The sequence below is a fragment of the Leishmania mexicana genome, chromosome 12 (assembly GCF_000234665.1).
Source record: "Leishmania mexicana MHOM/GT/2001/U1103 complete genome, chromosome 12".
Lineage (NCBI taxonomy): Eukaryota > Euglenozoa > Kinetoplastea > Trypanosomatida > Trypanosomatidae > Leishmania > Leishmania mexicana.
In genome coordinates, this window is record NC_018316.1 from 167,159 (window position 1) to 185,392 (window position 18,234).

The following is an 18,234-nucleotide window of genomic DNA, read 5'->3' on the forward strand; positions in this document are numbered from 1 at the left end:
CTGTGGGTGGGTACCACCCTCCCCCCTCTTGTCCTCTGCCGCCTCCTCATCCATCACTTATATACGCTGTGCCACGGGGCGACAGACATGGTCTCCATGATCGTCGCTGGCGCCACTGGCGCCATCGGCCGCACCGTCGTGCAGCATGCCATTCAACAGCCGTCAATCGACTGCGTTGTGGCGCTGACGCGGTTCAAGAACACCACTGTGTCGAACTACGAAGCCCTCTTCGGTATTACCGTCGCAGGTGAGGCAGGCAAGACCGACAGCCACGGCGAGGGCGCCAACAGCAAGAGGGAAAAGGGCAGCAAGTCTCCTCCTGGCACCATCATAGCCACACCCGCGGAGGCTGCCAAGATCAGGCCTATTACCATGGACTGGGAAGAGTTCACGCAGCTGTGGGTGGCGAAGCGCAGCAGCACCAGCGCTGCCGCTAGCGGGGCTGATAACCGTGCCACAGGTGCCGCACCCACTGCCATCGCAGATCCCACGGAGAGGTACCGGGGCATCTTCGGTGGTCACACGTACGCCGTTATGTGCCTCGGCACAACCCGCAAGGACGCTGGGAGTGCCAAGAGCTTCACTCGGTGCGACTATGACTACGTGATGGCCTTCACGGAGGCTGTGCTGACGTACTCGGCGCCGGCTGGCCTGTCACCAGACAAGGCCTTTGTGCACCATATCGGTGACGAGGGAGTCTCGAAGCAAGTGCACGTGCAGGAAGGCATGGGCAGGGAGGTAGACGTGCTTGCCGTCGTGAAGGACAACGCTGCCCAGTCGTCTGGCACACTTCGCGTCTTCTGCCAGGTCAGCTCCAGCAGCGCCAGCAGCAGCTCATGGCTCCTTTACATGAAGACAAAGGGCATTGCGGATGAGTCCACGGTGGAGCGGGTGCACCAGCACAACAAGCTCACCACCGCTGCCGCGGCGCTGTCACCGGTGAATCTTCTCTTGCTTCAGCCGGGGCTGCTGGAGCGCCATGAGAAGACCCGAGCCACCGAAATGTTTGCCAAGCTCATCGTGTCGTCTATCCCAGTCGAGACCTGCGGTGCCGCCATCGTGTCGGCCTGCAAGAGCGTGCCGATCCAGCACAGCGTGCAACGCGCAGAAACGCCCTCTGCAACCGAGCAGGCGAAGCGCGACGAGGCGGAAGGGGCGCCGCTGGGCAAGCCATACATGCCGGCTAAGGCCCTGCGCAAGGCCGGCATGCCGTCCAACGAGCCGCTGCCGTATATTTACGGGGCGAACAACGCGGTGATCAGGGACTTGGCATCCCGGTTGACGGCCTAAAGTGCAGCGTCAGAGAGAGGAGGGGAAAGGAAAGTCGAGAGATGCAAGAGTGCAGTGACAGAGACACGCAGAGAACCCACACCGAGTATTCGACAACGCACTCTGCCTGCGCTCCCCTTCTTGCCATCTGGCGACACATCATTCGTGATACGCGCTGGCGACGCCCACAACACAAGCCACCTGTATTACCTCACCCACCCACCACCACCACCACCACCAACACACACACACAAACACGATCTTCGCCGAAGACACGCACACAGAGAATCGCGAGCACCTTCCCATGCACACACACATGCGCAAGCACAGTATCGGCACATAATCTCCCTACAGATATATATATATATATCTACGTGTGTGCCCTGCTTTCTAGTTGACCTATTTTAGCGTTGCCGCGGTGTGCTGCCCACCCACCCACCCACCCCCTCCCACTTTTGCGCGTCTGAGGCATCCGCCATCGGTCCACGTGGTGGTGCACACTTCCTCCCACTCGCCACTGCCCTATAAACTGCCACCAGCCCTCCCCCCCCCTCACCGCCTCCTCCTCCTCTGTGAGCTGAACTGTGCGCGCACGAAAGTAAGTGCTCCCTGACCAGACCTCGTGTGCTTGCTTGCTTGCGTTCCTCTCTCTTTGTTCCGGGTCGTGGTTGGTGAGCCCACCCGCGACCTCCACCACACCGTTGTTGAGCGCCGACTCTCCCTCCCTCTTCATGTGGCTCGCCCCATGCGGAAGACGTCGCACCCGACGAGCGAGGCGCAGCGCGGCCCCTCATACGGCGCGCTGCTGTAGGGCAGAGAAGCAGGAAACAGGATCCCCTCGCCGCAACGCACATGTACGGTTGCTGCACCGTTCCCCACCCCGTCCCTGTTCTTCTGCCAGGGCCCCCCTCCCCTCACCCCCACCCCCAGCCCGGTCACGGACCCATACAGACGTACCTCCACCTCGAAACTGCCTTCCCCCCACCCCATCTCTCCCTAACCCCTCTATCGCTCTCACCGTTGCACCGCGTCCTCCCACCCACCCCCGCCCGCCCGCCGCTCAAGTTCGTGCGTATAACCACCCGCTCGCCCTCTACGTGTTCGCCCCCCCCTCTCCCCAGCTAACGTCCCTCCCGTCTTCCTCTCTCACAGCCTGCCACGCACATCACACCCCTCAACAAGACCAGACATGGCTGCCTTCGCCTTCTCCGCCCCCGCGCTTCGTGCGGCCGTCGTCGCGATGCTACTGCTGCTGGCGCTGCCGACGCAGGCCTGGTGGGACAAGGGCCACATGTCCGTCGCCGAGATCGCGCGGCGCAATCTCAAGCCCAATGTGCAGGCAAAGGTGCAGGCCTGCGCCGACGTGCTCAACAAAAATGGCCCCTTCCCCAAGAGCACCAACATCGTCGAGCTCGGCCCCTGGGCGGACGACCTCAAGTCCATGGGCCTCAGCACCATGTCCAGCTGGCACTTCATCGACACCATCTACAACCCGCAGGACGTCAAGATCACCATCAACCCCGTCGACATCGTCAACGTCGCCTCCGTCATCCCGCTGCTCATCAGCGCCATCATGAGCCCCACCGCCACCTCCGATATCATCACCACCTCCGTCGCAAACCTCATCCACTTCGTCGGCGACATCCACATGCCGCTGCACAGCGCCGACCTCTTCTCGCCCGAGTACCCGCTTGGCGACTTCGGCGGCAACAAGCAGACTGTCATCGTCAACGAGACCTCCGGCACGTCCATGAAGCTGCACGCCTTCTGGGACTCCATGTGCGAGGGCCCGCAGGACTACTCCGTGCGCCCCCTCGACAAAGACGACTACGCCGAACTCTCCGCCTTCGTAGACAACCTTGTCACGTCGTACTCCTTCACCGAGGAGCAGATGATGATGACCAACTCCACCATCATGGCGGCCGAGAGCTACGAGCTAGCCGTCAAGAACGTCTACCCCGGTATCTCCAACGGCACCGTGCTGTCCGAGACGTACAAGGCCAATGGCAAGATCCTCGCCGCCGGCCGCGTCACGCTGGCCGGCTACCGCCTTGCCACCATCCTCAACACCGCGCTCGCCGGCGTGTCCGTGGACACCATTATGAACGGCACGAAGCACATGCAGGACGAGGTTGAGGTCACTCACACTGGTGATACCTATAACTACTACGCCTTCTCCGGGGTTGAGAGCGGCGCTGCCGCCGGCATCTTCATCTCCTCCTTCGCCATCGGCTGCCTGCTTGCCACCGCCGTCGTGCTCGCCATCCTCTACACGCGCCGCGGCAGCTCAAAGGACGAGAGGGCCGCCGCTGCCTCCGCGAACCACAGAATCTGAGCTCGCGCAAGTGCACCCATCAGCTCCTCGTCTCCCGTCGCTCCAGTTCTTTGTTTTTTGTTTAAAGTTCCTCCTCCCCCTACACCGTTGACTTTACCTCCCCCCCCCGCTCCCACCGCCCTCCCTCCCTTCCTCGGCGCCCCACCCCCGGCGTATGCATGAGGGGAAGGGGGTGTAGAGGAGCGGATGGCGTTGCGGTACAGCGCGTGACGCACCTCCCTGCCTCCACTAACCACGACGCCACCTCCGCCTTCTCAGTTGACAGCCGCTGCTCTGGCCCCGACGCTCTTGCGGGCCTTTTATGGCCTCTCCCTCCCTTTGCCTTCGCCTGTTACCCTCTGCCTCCCTTCCACAGGACTTCCCTGCGTTGGTGGTGCGAGAAGGACCGGTGGACAGACAGAGCGAGCGAACAAGAGGGTAGGAGGGGGGAGACATATGGGAAGACGTGGCGCGACCGCCTGCACCACCACCCACCCACCCACCCACCCCCGCCTTCGATCCCTCAGGGAGAGACACTCCTCGTCCCTTGCACGCGGCTCCGTCCTCTTCTTTCGTGCGCTCTTCGCGTCTTTATCCACTTCACGCGTGCACATCAGGACACGGATCTGCTCTCTGTTTTATGTCCCTGTATATATGTGTATATGTATGTATATGTGTATGTATGTATATATGTATATATATGTATATATGTATATATGTATGTATATGTGTATATGTATATATATGTAAATGTATGTATATATGTGTATGTATATATGTATATATATGTGTATATATATACATATACATGTGTGTGTGTAGAGAGAAAGATAAGTATTGGTATAAGTATGTACACACACACACATTTATATATATATATATATTATCTATCTAGTTGGTTTCCAGAGTTTTACAATTTCCGTTTTTTGTCTGTGTTCAGCATCGTGATGGCTTTTGCCATGAGCCCACCCACGCCTCTCGTCGGTGTGCCTGGGCCCGTGTGCTTCTTCGATCTAAAGTAATGTGTCTGTGTCTGCGTGTGTGCGTGCGTGTGCTCCTCTAACGTTGACTCTCTCTCACACATGCACACGACACACTCGCGCTGTTTTCGGTCTCTTCGACGGCAATCTCAGCCTTTCGCGAAGGTCAGCTCCGATTATTTTTTCTTCGTTCGCGGCCCTCGAATACGTCAGTGTCTGCGCATGTCTGTGCGCACGCTTTGACGTGTGGAGGTCGGGGGTCGGTAGTTCCGTGTGTTTTTGTGTGTGTGCAGCGAGTCGTTGCGCGAGGGCCTCGGCTTGGGTGCTGTGTGCGTGACATGAGAGAACCCGTTGAATTCTGTTCTTCATCCCCCCTCCCTCCACCTCCCCCCGTTCTCCGCCCTGTGGTCTTTCTTCGTACGGAACTTGCGTGATGTGGTGGGGTTGTTCGTTTGCAGTGAGCCTTGCGTGCGTGGGTGCGTGCGAGTCGGTGTTCTGCACGTGCCAACCACACCTCCATCCCCAGGGCCCCTTTCGTACGTCCTCGAAACCCCCACGCGCATTCCTTGTTGCCCTCTGGTCTCCGACCCTCTCCCTCTCCCTTCCACAGTGTGTTCGGACTATTCTTTAAAGAGCGCGCGCATAACATACCATAAGCATACGCGTGCATCTGTATACATATACAGATGTGTGCCATATACATAGGCTTACACGTATATATATATATATAATGTGTGTGTGTGTGTGTGTGCGTGGGCATCGTCTGGTATTTTCTTAGAGAAATGGACAGTGGCGCGGCGAACTTGATGGCGCGTCATCCCCACGTCTCTTCCTCTCGACCCCCTCCCCTCCCCTCTCACTCTCCCGGGGGCCTTCCATGTGTGGGTGTGGGTGTGGGTGTGGGTGTCGCCCTTTCGCTTCTCCTCTTTGGATAAGCATAACGGGTCAAAGATAAATCGTTTCGCCGGCCATCATGACATCCAGGCTCAGGGCGAACGCAGGAAAACAACACAACGAAACCGACGAAACTTGCCACAGCGCATACACACACGCACACGCGTTGCGTCGCCCCCCCCCCCTTTGTTGGGCGAGGGACACGTGCGCTCGCGAACGCAACGGACTCTGTCCTCCGTCTTTTTTGGGGGGGCCGTTGCCGTTTCACCGCGTCTATGCTGCATCTTCACTGCCGGCGTTCGCGCGCCCCCAACACCCACGGCGAACGGCACCTGAAAAGGCACCTCTGGGAGGGGGCCCCGCCCAGTGGCGAGGCGCTTTCCCCCCTCCCCCGCCCGTCTACCCCCCCCCACCAACACGAACCGAACCACACACCCCACGGCCCGCACGGCCCCCGCCCCAAACCCGCCGGCCAGGCCGCCACATGTCCTGGGGCCAGGCCGAAAAACCCGCCGTGGCCCGCGCCCTCGGGGGTGGGGACGAGGGCACTGGGCCCCGGGACAAAAAAACGATAGGCCGCTGGCCCGGCCCCGGCACCCTCGCCACCCAACCACCCACACCCCGGCCGCCGCGGACGGGAACGCCCCGCAGCAGGGCAGCCAACCCCCCCCCACGCCCCGAGGCGGGGAGGGGGAGCGCCACGAGCAGTGGCGGCCAGCGGAGCCAATAAGGAGAGAAGGGGTGCGGACGGTTGGGTGGGGGAGGGTGCGGACAGGTGCTGTGGGCGGGCGGCTGTGAAGCTGTCCAATAATACGGCTTGGTGAGCGCACCTGGAGCGAGGGGTGCCCACATGTTGCCCACAGCGTCGTGCACAGCACAGCTCAGGCGCGGCCTAGTATTTCTTGTGCTTTCTCTTATGGCAATGCCCTGGTGGGCTCCGTGTTGCCAGTGCAAGGAGAAAAGGAAAACGTCCCTTGCGGGCACAGAGAGGGAGGGGGAGGGGAGGTAGGCAAGCCGGCCACGCTCAGGAGAAGTCAAAGTGCGGCTGCTTCGTGCGAGACGGCGCCGTCATGGGTGCTGCTAGCGGATGTGTCAGCGGTGGCGAAGACTGTTCCGCCTGCCGGTGCAGATCACCGACATCCATTGACGTCACGGTCACCAACCCGTTGGCGAGGTGCACCACACCCGAGTCCTCCTGCGCAGGAGTGTCGTGTATACACTCGATGGAGTAGCCAGGCACAGCAGCTGGTGCGAGAGCGGCGGCGCCGAGAGCCGGTGTGTGCGGGGGTGTAGAAGCCATGAACGCCGTCTTCATTGCACCGTGTACGAGCCGCACCTCCCCAGGCTCGGCATCAGCAATCTGCTGGCGCCTCTCCTGCGCCTCGGTGCCGCTGCGAGCAGCGCGTTCGCCTCGGTTGGCACTAAGTCCCAGCGGCGGACTCGCCTGCGGTCGCGCGTGCACTTCCTCGTCCCACTCAAGAATTCGAAATTGCCGTGGGGGCTCCGCCACACCCGCGCCAATCGCGCCCGTTGCAGAGCCGTTGTTGGCAATCTCGGCTCCCTCACCTGCCGCGCGCGATCCGCCGCGGTTGGGGGAGGGCAAGCGAGCCGAGAGCATCACACCCTCACGCACCAAAAGCAGCCGCTCGTCCTCGGGTGCCGGCGCGAGCGATGTGACGACTGTCGCAGACAGCGGTGCAGGGACTGGAGACGGGATCGGCGACAGGCTCACAGTCGCATTGGGGTAGGTGCGCAGGCTCCCCAATGGAATAATCTTGGGCGACAACGGCGGTGCGGGCGAGGCGGGACGCCAGCATCGCCCTGCGAGGGAGCTCAGCCCGAGACCCACATCCCCTGCCGGTTCCGGGCACGGGGGCGGGGCAAAAAACTCGGCCTTGCGCGCCTCGAGGTCCGCGAAGGACTCCTCCAGATGCCGCGGTGAGGCGCAGACGGCACCGCGGGGAGGAGCGGCAGCCTCACTGGCGCTCCCGGAAAGTGTCGCCGCCGCAACAGAGGAAATACGCAACTCGGCCAGAAGTTGCCCGTCAGCGCCGGAAAAGGTGGTATGGGTGGCAGTCGGGTTGGTCTCGACGCCTGCGTCGGCGTCCAACGAGCCGCTGTCACTGCTCCTTGAGGACGTGGACGACGAGGATGCCGCGTGGCCGTGGTCGAGGTCGAGCAGCCATAAAAGCGCTGCGAGCATGGCGGCCGTTCCGAACACCCGGCGCAAGCAGCTGCGATGCGGACTAGTGCGTCGTCGGAGGAAGGCTGCCACGCCACCGTCACCCCTCAGTGGCGCTTGCAGGGTGTGAAGGCGGAAGAGATCGGCAAGGCGAAGCGACGGTGGCGCCCTTCTGCACCGTCTACGTGTGTGTGTGTGTGTGTGTGTGTACTTTTACGCGGCAATGCTGTACGGCTCACAGCATTCCTTTCTGATACCGGTGCCACGGAGCGTGCGACACGTCCTTCCATGCGTCCGCACACGTTGAACGCACCTCAGTCGCTCGCACGTCCGCGTGCGCCGGGGGGCGACACATTTTGGAAGATAGAGGCGACATGTGTTGGAGAGGAGAGGAGCGCCATAACAGATAAGGAGCGGAGAGAAAGTTGGCGGTGTGCGCGCACCACGGCTGCGGTGTCCTCGCAGAACACACAACCGCTTCGCGCAGCCCTGAAAAGCATGCGGAAAGGGGAGAGAGCGCGAGCGCAAGGCGGCGCTCCGGCGAGGCGAGAGAGAGATGCACCCCAGCACCAGACAACACCACGCCGCCCGACCAAGACAGGCAGAGACGAAACAGCAGCAGAGCGAGTCCAACGCCGACGCGCCGCTAAGCTGCTTCAATGAAAAAAAAAGAGGTAAGCCGCGATGTGTGCAAAAGACGGATGTGCACGCTGTCGTGCTCGCCTTCAAATTCGTTTTTTCCCTGCTTAGAACTGTTGGCGCCGCCGCTCAGACGGTCACAACAGGGGCATTCACTCGTCAGCGTGAGCCCCTGCGCGGCCCGGTGTCACAGCCAACCCGGCCGCGTGGTGCGAAGCAGCCGTAGGCACGCACGTGTTACGGCACAATGCGCCGATAGCGGCGGGAATACATCGCTCTGGCCTCCCCCCTCCCCCTCCTACGTCGGAGGCGGATGACCCTGCCGTCACCACCAGTAGTGGTACGGCATTGGCAGGGATGAGGAGGGAGCGGAGGGGCCACTTGGCTTTCCCACGCACACAGGGAGAGTGTGTATGTATGCGTGTGTGCGCCGGATGCCACGACACCGCCCGGCGAGGCGCCGCACCGTCACCGCGGCAGCCAAAAAATAAAAGGAAACGAGGAGAAGGAAAACGATGCGGTCGCTTGCATGCAGCTATCTGATATCGGAAGACATGTACCTCTGCCTCCTGCCCATCTGTCGAGAAGCACGCACATCCATGTGCGCACCGCGACGCCTCCGATTCGAATCAGCGTACGGATCGAGAAAGCCATGCGAAGAAACTGAGAACAACTACCGAGAGAGAGGACGAGGCTGGCGGAGGGAGAGTTCGAGCACGTCGTACGCCCATCCCTCCCTCACTTCTTCTTCGACTTCTCAAAGTCTACCGACACGCCTGCCACGCTGACAGTCGCCCGCGAGCGCTCATCATAGTCGTACCACTCCTGCGACAGGTCGACATCCTCGAACAAGCCACCGCCGGCCGTGACAATCATCCACTGGTTGTCGATCTCCAGCTCCACTGGTCGGCCACCGCGCACCTCGAAGGCCGCAATCACGTTGGCCGGGTTTTCCTCCACCGCGCTGTAGTAACCGGTGCCTGCCGGGACAGAGAGCACGTCGGCTGTGATGTCCGCCTTGCAGAGCTTGCACTTGGATACGAAGTTATGCATGCCGCCGTCGCGCTCGTGCTGCTCCGTCTGGTTGACGTACATCATCCCAGCCGACTTCTCGTTGCACGATGCACATTCAAAACGCAAGCCCCACGCGCGGTTCTTGACCGGCACAATTCGCTCGACCCCCTCCGACTCCTCCACGCTCATGACAGCGTGGAAGACAGGCATGATGAGCCAACGCCGGTGGTCGTTGCGTTGCGTTGTTCGTCCTCGCGCACTTCTCTTCCGCCGCTGCGTCTTTCGCCGGTGGGGCGATACGAGTTGCGGTGTCCTCAAGCGGTGCAACCGCAGCCAACAGAAAGAGCGGTAGGGGGAGAGCGCCGCCGTAGATCGATGCGCAGGGGGGGGGGGCGGAGGCCTGGACGCACAAGTCCCAGGGTAACCAACAGAAGTACAGCACTGGAAGCATACAACGTGTTTTGTGTCGCAGCGCGACAACGAGGCGACAAGATGTCGGCGACGACACGCAGACAGGGGTGGGCAGGAGGAGGAGGAGGACAGGGAGGGAGGGGGAGAGAGAGAGACGTGGCAGCAGAGAAGGAAGAGGCACGGGGAGGCAGAACGCAGCCACTCGCACACGCGCACATCGGCACATGCACAAAGCAGAAAATAAGGAAGGGCATGGGCGCGTCCCCGCAGAAGAAAAGCAACGTTGAACAGCTTAGTGCGCCATAGCGGCGTCACCCACGCAGACAACGCATAGGGGTATGTGTGGGTGCGGGCACGCCGGATCCTCTGCTGACGAAACCGTTCGCATCCTTTGACCGTCGCGCGTAGGGGGGTGTGCCGGTGGTGCGTGCGTGTTGCCTCGGATGATCACGTGCCCAAAGCATCCCACTTCCGCATCATGGCCAGTGCGAGCGTAGGGAGACACAACACCATCAGCTCAGACTGGAATCTCCCCCACATCACCCCGCTTGTACGCATCACCGTGCTTCAGAACGCAGAGCAGGATGTGGGAGAGACGGCGGTACGAAGCTGCGAGAAGCCACACAGATCATGTGCGCCATCTCCCCCTCCTCCCCCCCCCTCACGCACGCACGCACGCACGCACTGCCGGCTCCTTCGTCTTCCTCGCTACCCTGTTACCGTTGACGATGCTCATTTTGCCACCGTCACGCTGCTGGCGGGGCATGCTCACGAATAAGGGAGAAGAGACTGTACCGAGCCGAGGGGCTCGTGTGCCCGGCAGCTGTCATGTTGCGCGTGCAAAGGGCAAGGTAGGCGCAAGAGGTCATGCCGGTAAGAGAAAGAACGGGGGGGAGTGGCTGGATCATGCGACCGCAGGCCACGGCCCTGTCCCCTGGACCCTAGGAAGACGGCATGATGCGTTTTCTCGACGGCTGCCACTTGCCCACTCTGCACAAAAGCCCCGGAGCGTGTGCGCGATCTCCGGCTTCTCGCTTCACCACCACCCGGAGATTTTGAAGCACAAGGGGACAAAGCACGAGTTGTTGACGGGGTTGCTGGAGGGCCCCACCGACGCACCCGCCCACACACCTTTCTACGACATTCCATTTTACCAGCATGAGGCGCGCAATCGTGTCACCCCCCCTCCCCCTCCCCTCCTGTCGATAAGCCTAGAAGCCGCACTCTCCGCCTCCGTTCTCGCCGTCTTTCGGCTCTCACATGTTTTACGGCCCCCATGCGCGTCGTGGCACGCGTCTCTCTGCTGGTTGCGAGTGGTTGTTTTGCCTGCAAACAGCGCAATGACGTGCGTAGCGTCCCGCGAAGAGACGCCGGCGAGGCCGATGATCGAGTTGCACCTGCTCTCGTTCAGCACCTTCCGCCCCTCGTGGACGCTTGCCACTGTCGAGTTCGGCTGCATGTCGTCGAACACTGTCCTGCTCGTGATCCCAGCGTCCTTCCTCAGCGTCGCAAACACGGCGTCCAACAGCCCGGACCCGCGGGCTGCCCTTGCCCATCACAACCAGCGGGGTTCCTCGAAGCTCAGCGAACGGATCTTCGGGCCCGAAGCCTTCCGCGCGCCGGCACTCACGAACCTCATCACCGGGATGTAGAACGCCGACGCAGCGGCGCACAGGCAGGTCACGCGCATCGCCGTGGTGCGGTGACGGGGTGGTAGGGGAGGGCAGAGGGGTCAGCCGGATGCAGTGCCGTATTAGTGGACAGTAGGCGCTTCATCCTGTTCGTCATAGGACGAGGGAGGGATGGCAGAGGGCGCGTGTGCGACATCTGCCGCGCAGTGCTAAGATCGGGTGAGTTGACGCGGAGAAAGAGTAAGCTGCATCATGAACGGCGCTGTCGAGTCGGACGCATTGCGGGCAAGTACAGCTTGCAGACGCTATGCAAACACACACGCACGCACGCTGGGAGAGAGAGAGACAAGGGTGTACACTAGAGTGCTGATCCGCACGGGGACAGATACGGGCGAGGGCGTAACGGCGTGCGCCACGCGAGCGCAGCCGCGGCGGCGGCGGATAAGAACGAGGACAACGCACAACGCTGAGATGCGTGTGTCTGATGGGCGGAAGCCCCGCCCTCTCACGCACAGAGGGGAGTGCGAGGGGGGGAGGCACACACGGAAGGGCGAACAAGGCACCGACGCGATTGCCTCGGCAGACACAGGCGCACTTAAAACATCCCGGAGACTCACTCCCTCCTCGTACGTGTTGCTCTTCGCGTTCGTGGGGGCAACGGACGGGCAGAGGTGTCAAGCGGCGAAGAAGGAAGCCAGTTGCTTCTCGCAGTACCGCGTCATGACGGTGATGCACGCCGCCGCAAAGTGCCGTGCGGTGCGGGGGTAGCGGGACTCTGGTGCGTTGAAGACAGCGCAGTTGGCTGCCACGTGCCAAACACTGCGCTCCAACTCTGCCAGTGTCAGAATCCGCCTCTCACTGCTCGCGGAGCTGTCCAGGAGGGCGCAGACGTCGCTGCCGGGTGTGCCTGCGGAAGGAGCACCTCCGCGCCGCAAACCGCGGTACTCAGCCTTCGTAGCGGTGGGCACTGACGGAGCCGAAAGACCCCTGCCGCCCGCGGCAGCGTGCGATGTCTCCAGTGTGGAGGACGTGGCCAGTCCTGATGCATGGTTCGGCGAAGGTTGGCCAAAGGGAGGGCGAGACCTTGCCTCGACGCTGGCAGCACCCCCTGCGTGGTTCGCATGCACTGTCATGACTGCACGCGCGTATTGGCGGTGACTCTCAGAGATGTAGCGACGCACCTCAGCGAGGCTTAGAGGATAACGCACGATAGTGTTGTAGGGGCCAGAGCGCACGCCGGCGAACTCCATGATGGTGGCTGCATGCACTGGAGAGAGAAAGTCATCAGCTCCGTCCACCAGGAAAAACTGCTCCAGTAGCGAGGAGAAGTCCTCAAGAGGGAGCGGGGTGGCGTAGCGCAGCAGTTGCAGCTGAGCGCGGGCCTGCGGAGATGGCAAGGAGCACCAGAGAGCATACCATGGCGCGTCGAGAGGATCCGGCTCGAACGACGACGGCGGCTGCACCGTGAAAGGCAGTACGGTGTGGTCGCCCATGTGCGCTACGCCCGCGTCCAGCGACTCGCCAAAGATGGCTGCACTCTGATCGGCCACGGCGAGGCCGCAGTGCTGCGGGACGCCAGCAACACTTCCCGGCCGTGCGTGCGGCGGTAGCGCTGACAGCTCCCCGTGGTCCGCTGAAACCGCCCTGCCTGTCCCGCCGGCTGCATACAACCCAACGACATCCCTGTCGCGTTGGGAAGGGGGTGGCAAAGAGCCTGGGGCGCGTGTAGCAGTGCTTGCTCCCGCAGACGCGTGCAAGCCGGCCACGCGCACATCCGCGATGGTCTCGCCTGTCGTCGTCTGCGTAGCCCCGCTCGTACAAGGACTGGCAGGGTGGGATACGGCGGCTGTCCGCGGCATCGTCGAAGCGCTGCCCCACTGCGTCGGGGTCAGCGAAGACGCTCTGGCGTCGGAACGTGTAGACGGCAATGAGGGCGCGGCACTGCCACCACCGCTGCTAGAGCTCTGCAAAGAGGATGGTGGGCCTCGTATGCCAGCCGTAACGGGAAGGCGTGCTCCGTGAGCCCCCGCCGTAGATGATGAGGCCACCAGAGACGAGTCGCTTTGCAGCACGCCGGCCGCGCCTGCCAGCCTGCTGCCGCCGGCAGCCATGCCGGCACTGACGGTCAACGGCGTCTGAAGCCGTACCGTCGCAGCACGCTCCTCCTCTTCCTGCACCTCCTTGGCGTAAAAGGCAAGCATCTCGGCATGCTGCAACGCGCACGCCGCGCACATTGCCTCTCGATTGCCGTTGTATGTCCCCTTATACATGTCCTCCGCAACGACGCGGTGGAGTGCGCGGGCGCTGTGCAGCTCTCCCGTCAGAGCGTAGACGTGGGCAGCAAGCAGCGTCCAGTCCACGTCTCCCCAGCTGTCAAACTCGCAGTCGCTCCGCTGCACCGCGGTCGACAGTGAGACAGTGGTCGAGGTCGAAAGGGAAATGGCTGGGATGGAGGCGCCGGTGCCGCCTTTGGGGTCGCTGCCACTGTCACCGCCGGCATCGCCACTACTCTGGCGATAGCCCTCTCCACCTGCCGCGGTATCCTTCTTCACCGCCACATCTTCCTTGGTGCACGCCACGCTGTTCCAGATCGGCTGGTGTTGCTGCTCCTCGTGCGACTCTTGTGCCAGGAGCAGCGCATACCACAGCATGCCGACCGCATCCTTGAAGTGAATCATGTCCGTCTGAGATACCGCGCTGTGTGCGCTGCCGGCAACAGGAGCGGCGGCAGAACCACCACCACCACCACAAGCAGCGTCCACAGCGGTGCTAGATGAGGAGGAACGTGGCATCGCTCTAGGGAGGGGAAGGAAGGAGGAGGGGTTGGCACGGAAGTAGATGTTGGCCACCGCCGCGGTACGTGTGTATGCAGCTCTGCAGGCCGAAACTGGTTTGTTGCCCGGGTCTTGCCTTTCGCTTGACCTTCTTTGATCTCTCGCGTTGACTCTCCTTCGCATGCGGGGGTTTCGATGTCGTGTGGGCAGAGGGGGGAGGGGAGGTGGTGGGACGACGTGGGACGCACACGTGAAAGGGGAGAAAGAAAGACACACACATGCACGCACATGTACAGATACCGGTCGCAGACAACGGCAAGCCCATCCGCCAAAGGGGAAGAGTTGGGGGTGGGGGGAGGGAGGGGGGAGCGTGGGAAGGGGTCGATGACGTGGTATGACGAGTGAGCGCCGTTGATTTCGCCGCACCACGCGTCATACCGCTGATGTGTGGGCCGGCAAGCGAAGACGATTTCGACGCGTTTCGTCCACAATCTCTCCGTCCTGTCTCTCTCCCTCCCTCCTCTTGCTTCATGCGCGAGCCCACCCACCACACACCACCCCACGCACAAGCGCCTGGGAGCCGCACACATTGCTCACCCTCCTCTTCTCGCTTTTCTTCTGGATTTATTACCTCGTTACCATCAGCTTAAAGGTACGGCGCCGTTACGCGCACGAGGGTCGGTCAATGTCGCAGGAGGTCCCCACCCCACCCCACCCACCCTCCCTCCCCTCCCCCTCGCACATGGCGCACACATGTGCGCAGTCGAGCCCCTCTCCTCCCTGGTCTCTCTGTTGTGCCCACACAGGCGGCGTTGCCAGCGCCTTACCGGGTGTCCTCGCCAACGACTCCGCTGCGTGAAGAAGAAGCGCAGCAGTGGGCGGGATTAGGGAAGGGGGATAGACGAGAGGGAGGGAAGAGAAACAGCAGACGCAAGCACGAGGTGAGGCTGCAACGGCACAACAATACACCCGCACACGCGCGGGTGGTGACTGCGCACAGATGAGGTAGCGGAGAACGCGCGCCTGAGCGCTTGCGATGCACATGACGGCCAGAGGCCGACCGCCTTCCACTCAGTGGGCGCGGAACACCTCTCGCCTCTGCTTCTTCTTCATAGACAGCGGATTCTGCCCCTTCTGGCGTCGCCGCTTTCGGTCTGCCGGTGCCCTGTTGCTCACTCCGTTGTCCGATGCAGGCGACGCGCCCGGCTGCAGCTGCTGCTGCTCCTGCTGGTGCGGATGATGAGAGGACTTTACGGGCAGTGGCACCTCAGCGGCGGTGCCAAGGTGTTTCATAAAGGCGACATCGGCTCGTGAAAGCTGCGGCGCGGCTTCGATCACTGTCGTCATCGCCGTGGCCGCGTGCGGGGATGAGGGCGTGTGGGAGAATCTCGCAGACCGGGACGGCCCGGGCTCACTGCTTCCCCGGCCGCCCCGCGAAGACGCTGCAGCCGCCACTGCCGATGGGGAGCAGTTGCCCATCCCTTTCATGCCTATATGTGGTCGTCGAGCTTCGGCGCCTTCCTCACCATAGTGGTACGCCGTCCCCTGCTGTTCGATCCACAGCGCATCTGGGTTTGTGGTCAATCGGAGCAGTGGTGTCACGGCCGCGAGACGGCGTCGCACGTCGTGACTCTGCGTAGCCACAAAGAATGTGCGAGGAGAATAGGGGTGTGATGTGGTGGAGGGGGTCGCACTGGCACCGTTCCCTTGCGCTTCGTGTGGTCCTGAAGGCGCTGCATCCGCCGTAGCGAGACTCGGTAATTCGCCCACGTCAGCGCCGCCGCCGGCAGCCGTGCGTCTCTTGCCGCGCCGGCGGCAGCGCTTTGCCGCGACGCTCTGTGGCGAGTACGTGACAAAACGGTGGTCGCTAAACAACGGCATCGAGACCAGTCGCAGAGCACTCGGGCCACACGCAGAGGCGTCGACGCCCTCACGTGGGCGACGACCGAGGAGGGTATCGTTAGCAAGCATAAACTCAGCAATCGCCCTGCATTCGTTGCGCGTGGGCAGCGTGGCACCGTTGGCCATCCCCGGCGGCCCACTTGCGTCACGGCCCTCAAAGGCGGCAGCATCACGATGCCGCTGCTCCTCGGACTGAATCAACGTGATGCGGCTCAGCAGGCGGTTCACCACCGCCGCCGGCACCTCCTGAAATGTCAGCGGGAAGGCGGCGGAGGGGGGGGACGGCCCAGCGTGCCGTCGCGCGCCGACGCCGCCGTCGCCGTTGCCGTCGTCCATCGTTGCCAGGTTGCCAAACGACGCAGACAGCCACGCTTCCGTTTCGGTCATCCGATGGCGCTGCTCCGACCGCAGCGACATTGTCGACGGCAGAGGAGTCGATGGTCTCTGCCGCGTCGAATGGGCGCCGCCCTTCTCCTGCACTCTCGTCAGCGAAGCGTCGGCGACACTCGAGTTTGGCAGAGACGGGTTCACCAAGGCCGTCGCGGAGGTTGCCGAGGCTGGGACGTGAATGCGCATGCGGTGGAGGGTCGCCACGGTCTCCGGTAAGCAGTAGCAGTGAAACTTGGAAGCCGAGGTGGAGTCGACATGCGGCGTTGCGGCCGCCGCAGCTGCTGCAGAGTTGCCGCTTACTGGCCGGCTTCCACCCTCGCCCTGAAAAGCGTCGCACAGCAGTGCCACAAGGAAGGCGTGAGGCGAGAGCGCCGGCAAGTCACCAAACGGCAGCCGTGCGATGCTAGCCGCCGTGGCCGCTCCGATCTTGTCCGTTGCCAGTGGCGTTGGGAGCCCCGCCGGCACCCCCGCGCGGGTGGGCTCGCCTGGGCTGGTAGTGCCGGCGGCCTTACGCAGCTTGCGGCGACGAGCCTCACGCCATATGGCAGGCGCGTTGGCCTGCCAGTACGACAGGAGAATCGCTCGAAGGAAGGACGCGTCGCACAAGACAGCGTAGCCGCGGTCGCCGCTGGCCGCCGAGGACGACAAGGAAGATGTTTGAATGAGATGTGAAGCGGACAAGATGCGCAGGCAGCGCTTATTAGCGTGCGCACGAAGTACTCTCCGCTTCATTGAGCGCGTGCTTGCGTTTTACGTGGGTGTGTTAGCGGGATCCTGCCACTGCAGCGCAGGCGCGCGCCCGCATGTAAGTGTGTATGGGGAGGGTGACATGAGGAGAGGAGGGAGAAACAACAAGAGGGGTAGAAGCACGACAAAGGTAGACGGACATAGGCGAACGAGAAGCCGCCACAAGAAATGCCATCGTGGAAGTCGTCCGCATGCATCAGCGGCACAGGAAAACAGCCACTGCGCGCGCGTGGGTGAGTGTGTGTGTGTGTGTGTGTGTTGTACAGGCAGCTACCCAGGCACAATCAGCAGCAGTGCCAAAAAAGCGCGCACGCGCCCCGCCCCTCTCCCTCGCTGGCTTGCAAGCGAGGGCGCGCAAGAGGCGCGCCGGCCACGTTGCGGGTCGTGACAGCTCGCATTCTTTTCGCTTTCTTCTGGTTGATTTTCGGTTCTCCTTCTGCACAAATTTTGTAGCAGGTCTCTTCGCGTGCACACGTGTGCGTGCGTGCGTGTGTGTGCGCGTGGGTGTGCCGCCGTGAGGGCGCGTGTGCATGTTGGCGTGAGGAATTCCCGACAAGACAGAGGAGCACAGTACGCAGAAGGGACAGAGAAGCGTGTGCGGCGGATGAAGAAAGTAGAAGGAAAGACTTTGGGGGAGGAGAGAGGGGCGGGTGGGTGGGGTGAGGGGGGGGGCCAACGTCCAGGAGCAAGACGCCAAGAAGCGAAAGACACGTAGACGCACACACACACACATCAGCACGGGCGAAGCAAGGCCACATGAAAGGAAAGGGCTGGCTGGCGACGCCACCAACAACCTCCACCAGGAGGGAGGGGAAGGGAGGGACGGGGGAGGTCAACGCCGTCCCCTCTCATGCGTTGACGACCAGGTATGCTGGAGGAGAAGCGAGTCTGCGCACATTGCACGCGCAAAGGGGGGGGAAGCGAAGACGGGAGGGAGAGGGGGGGAAGGGGTGAAGTCTCTAGCAAGCGAAGGAGAACGAACAGAAGAACGACCACACACACACAGAGAGAGAGAGAGAGAAAAACGAAATCGACGAGTATCCAACAGGGCAGCCACCGCACCAGCATCGATGCACACGCTTGCGTG

General features: G+C 62.3%; 7 protein-coding genes across 7 annotated transcripts; 2 read left to right on the forward strand and 5 right to left on the reverse strand.

The window, feature by feature from the left end:
- Positions 1-87: 87 nt before the first annotated feature.
- On the forward strand, positions 88-1,290 carry LMXM_12_0390 (conserved hypothetical protein; the record flags this gene model as incomplete). Its single annotated transcript, XM_003873094.1, has 1 exon — positions 88-1,290. One exon carries the CDS (start codon positions 88-90, stop codon positions 1,288-1,290), a length of 1,203 nt encoding a protein of 400 aa, XP_003873143.1.
- A 1,168-nt stretch (positions 1,291-2,458) lies between these two features.
- LMXM_12_0400 (putative 3'-nucleotidase/nuclease) lies at positions 2,459-3,604 on the forward strand (the record flags this gene model as incomplete). Its single annotated transcript, XM_003873095.1, has 1 exon — positions 2,459-3,604. The coding sequence occupies one exon, from the start codon at positions 2,459-2,461 to the stop codon at positions 3,602-3,604; it is 1,146 nt and encodes a 381-aa protein (XP_003873144.1).
- Positions 3,605-6,481: 2,877 nt separating this feature from the next.
- On the reverse strand, positions 6,482-7,660 carry LMXM_12_0405 (hypothetical protein; the record flags this gene model as incomplete). Its single annotated transcript, XM_003873096.1, has 1 exon — positions 6,482-7,660. One exon carries the CDS (start codon positions 7,658-7,660, stop codon positions 6,482-6,484), a length of 1,179 nt encoding a protein of 392 aa, XP_003873145.1.
- Positions 7,661-9,016: 1,356 nt separating this feature from the next.
- Positions 9,017-9,502, reverse strand: LMXM_12_0410 (conserved hypothetical protein; the record flags this gene model as incomplete). The annotated part of the gene is made up of 1 exon (XM_003873097.1): positions 9,017-9,502. The coding sequence occupies one exon, from the start codon at positions 9,500-9,502 to the stop codon at positions 9,017-9,019; it is 486 nt and encodes a 161-aa protein (XP_003873146.1).
- Positions 9,503-10,968: 1,466 nt separating this feature from the next.
- Positions 10,969-11,259, reverse strand: LMXM_12_0420 (hypothetical protein, unknown function; the record flags this gene model as incomplete). Its single annotated transcript, XM_003873098.1, has 1 exon — positions 10,969-11,259. The coding sequence occupies one exon, from the start codon at positions 11,257-11,259 to the stop codon at positions 10,969-10,971; it is 291 nt and encodes a 96-aa protein (XP_003873147.1).
- Positions 11,260-12,008: 749 nt separating this feature from the next.
- Positions 12,009-14,012, reverse strand: LMXM_12_0430 (conserved hypothetical protein; the record flags this gene model as incomplete). Its single annotated transcript, XM_003873099.1, has 1 exon — positions 12,009-14,012. The coding sequence occupies one exon, from the start codon at positions 14,010-14,012 to the stop codon at positions 12,009-12,011; it is 2,004 nt and encodes a 667-aa protein (XP_003873148.1).
- Positions 14,013-15,179: 1,167 nt separating this feature from the next.
- On the reverse strand, positions 15,180-17,132 carry LMXM_12_0440 (conserved hypothetical protein; the record flags this gene model as incomplete). The annotated part of the gene is made up of 1 exon (XM_003873100.1): positions 15,180-17,132. One exon carries the CDS (start codon positions 17,130-17,132, stop codon positions 15,180-15,182), a length of 1,953 nt encoding a protein of 650 aa, XP_003873149.1.
- Between the last annotated feature and the right edge of the window lie 1,102 nt (positions 17,133-18,234).